Source organism: Opisthorchis viverrini (genome assembly GCF_000715545.1).
Source record: "Opisthorchis viverrini unplaced genomic scaffold scaffold8287, whole genome shotgun sequence".
NCBI classification, from domain to species: Eukaryota; Metazoa; Platyhelminthes; class Trematoda; order Opisthorchiida; family Opisthorchiidae; genus Opisthorchis; species Opisthorchis viverrini.
In genome coordinates, this window is record NW_008754541.1 from 1 (window position 1) to 1,499 (window position 1,499).

Sequence of the window (1,499 nt, forward strand, 5' to 3'; positions counted from 1 at the left end):
CTTTTTCTTTGGACTCTTCATCCAGAACACTAACGTTGGTTACCAAGGAGAGTGCAAACACTCGAATTCCAGCATGCCGTGCCACAAGCACTTCGGGTGCAGTGCTCATACCTGTGTGGTAATAAAAACAGAAATAGTAATGATAGTCAAGGCTTCACATTGGATGCATACGTCAAGAAGAGAGTCCGATTCAAACGCAAACGCAATTTAAACTCGCGGGTCAACTCAAAAAGAGTACGAACAGTTAGGTGTTGACATACGCAAACAATGTAAAATCAACACAACGCCCCAAACGGTTGAATGGGAGAACTTAGAATAGTTTCATCCGCAGTTTCAGACGAAGTGCTACATTTCCTCAACACCCACATGCACCTAAGCATCATCACCGTAAGAAGATGCAAATCAATAGAGACTTACCGACAACGTCAGCTCCGATCATGAGCAGCATGCGACATTCTGCAGGACTTTCATAAGTAGGACCACCAACATGAGCGTAAACACCTTCCTTCACAACATCCGAAAAGTTCATCTCTGCAACAACCTTTTTGAAAATGCTACGTAAATTTGAGTCGTATGCATCCGATATAGCAATGAATCTCTCGCCGAAACTGGGAAGTAATTTAAGCACACTGAACTTACTCTTCGTCGTTTGGGCCTACGAGTACATTGTTTAGGCTCATACCCGGAAAGCTTATATGATCCTTGATACAAACCAGATCGCCAACTTTTAAACTGCGATTCAATCCACCGGCAGCATTTGTCAACAGAAGAATTTCCACTCCCAGCAATTTCATAACCCGAATCGGGATCGTGATCTGGTAAAATACGTAAATTTGGAAGGTTGAACTCACGTGTTGACGCTCGTAACCTTCATACATGTGAAAACGTCCCTGCATCACCACCACCATTTTCCCGCCAAATTCGCCAAAAACCAGATTACCAGGATGACCCACAACTGAGAAGTAGAAGACGAATCGTCAACTCACCAGTGGAACGGGGAAAATTTGGAATGTCTTCATACTTCAGCACCTGAGCGTTCTTCATCTTAGAGGCCATTTTTCCAAATCCACTTCCACAGACTATGCCCACAGTGGGGAGGATGGTAATGCGCTCACGAATGAAGTCAACAATCTGTTGCACATATTTTCGATTTAGGCAAGGTCCATTTTTAATCCTAATGGAAATAGAGTTGTCTTTGGAAAGTTCCCAAACAACTTACATTTTCCGATTCAAAAGCAAGCTAAAAAGCAACAAAAAGGGAAAATGGTAGCGCAAAAACATAGATGTGGCAGCTGACTGAAAGTGATTTTCTGAGAAAGCGAGTGCTACCAAACTTTTGGTGTATGGTGGACAATTACCTATGGAGAGAGAGAAGAATGTGTGCAACAGCCACGGTTTTATTCAATTTTGGAAAAGTCCATTTCAAGACTAGCAGTATACAGAAAGATCCTAGCCCAAACTGTCTTAGCAGAAAACTTGCAAATAAATTCGACGCAGGG

At 42.6% G+C, this 1,499-nt stretch overlaps 1 protein-coding gene across 1 annotated transcript; it reads right to left on the bottom strand.

Moving 5' to 3' along the window:
- Positions 1 to 4: 4 nt before the first annotated feature.
- Positions 5 to 1,240, bottom strand: T265_15960 (hypothetical protein; the record flags this gene model as incomplete). Its single annotated transcript, XM_009179405.1, has 5 exons — positions 5 to 111; positions 418 to 608; positions 640 to 955; positions 987 to 1,174; positions 1,220 to 1,240. Coding segments are annotated over 5 exons (804 nt in total), but the record flags the coding sequence as incomplete, so codon positions are not given.
- Between the last annotated feature and the right edge of the window lie 259 nt (positions 1,241 to 1,499).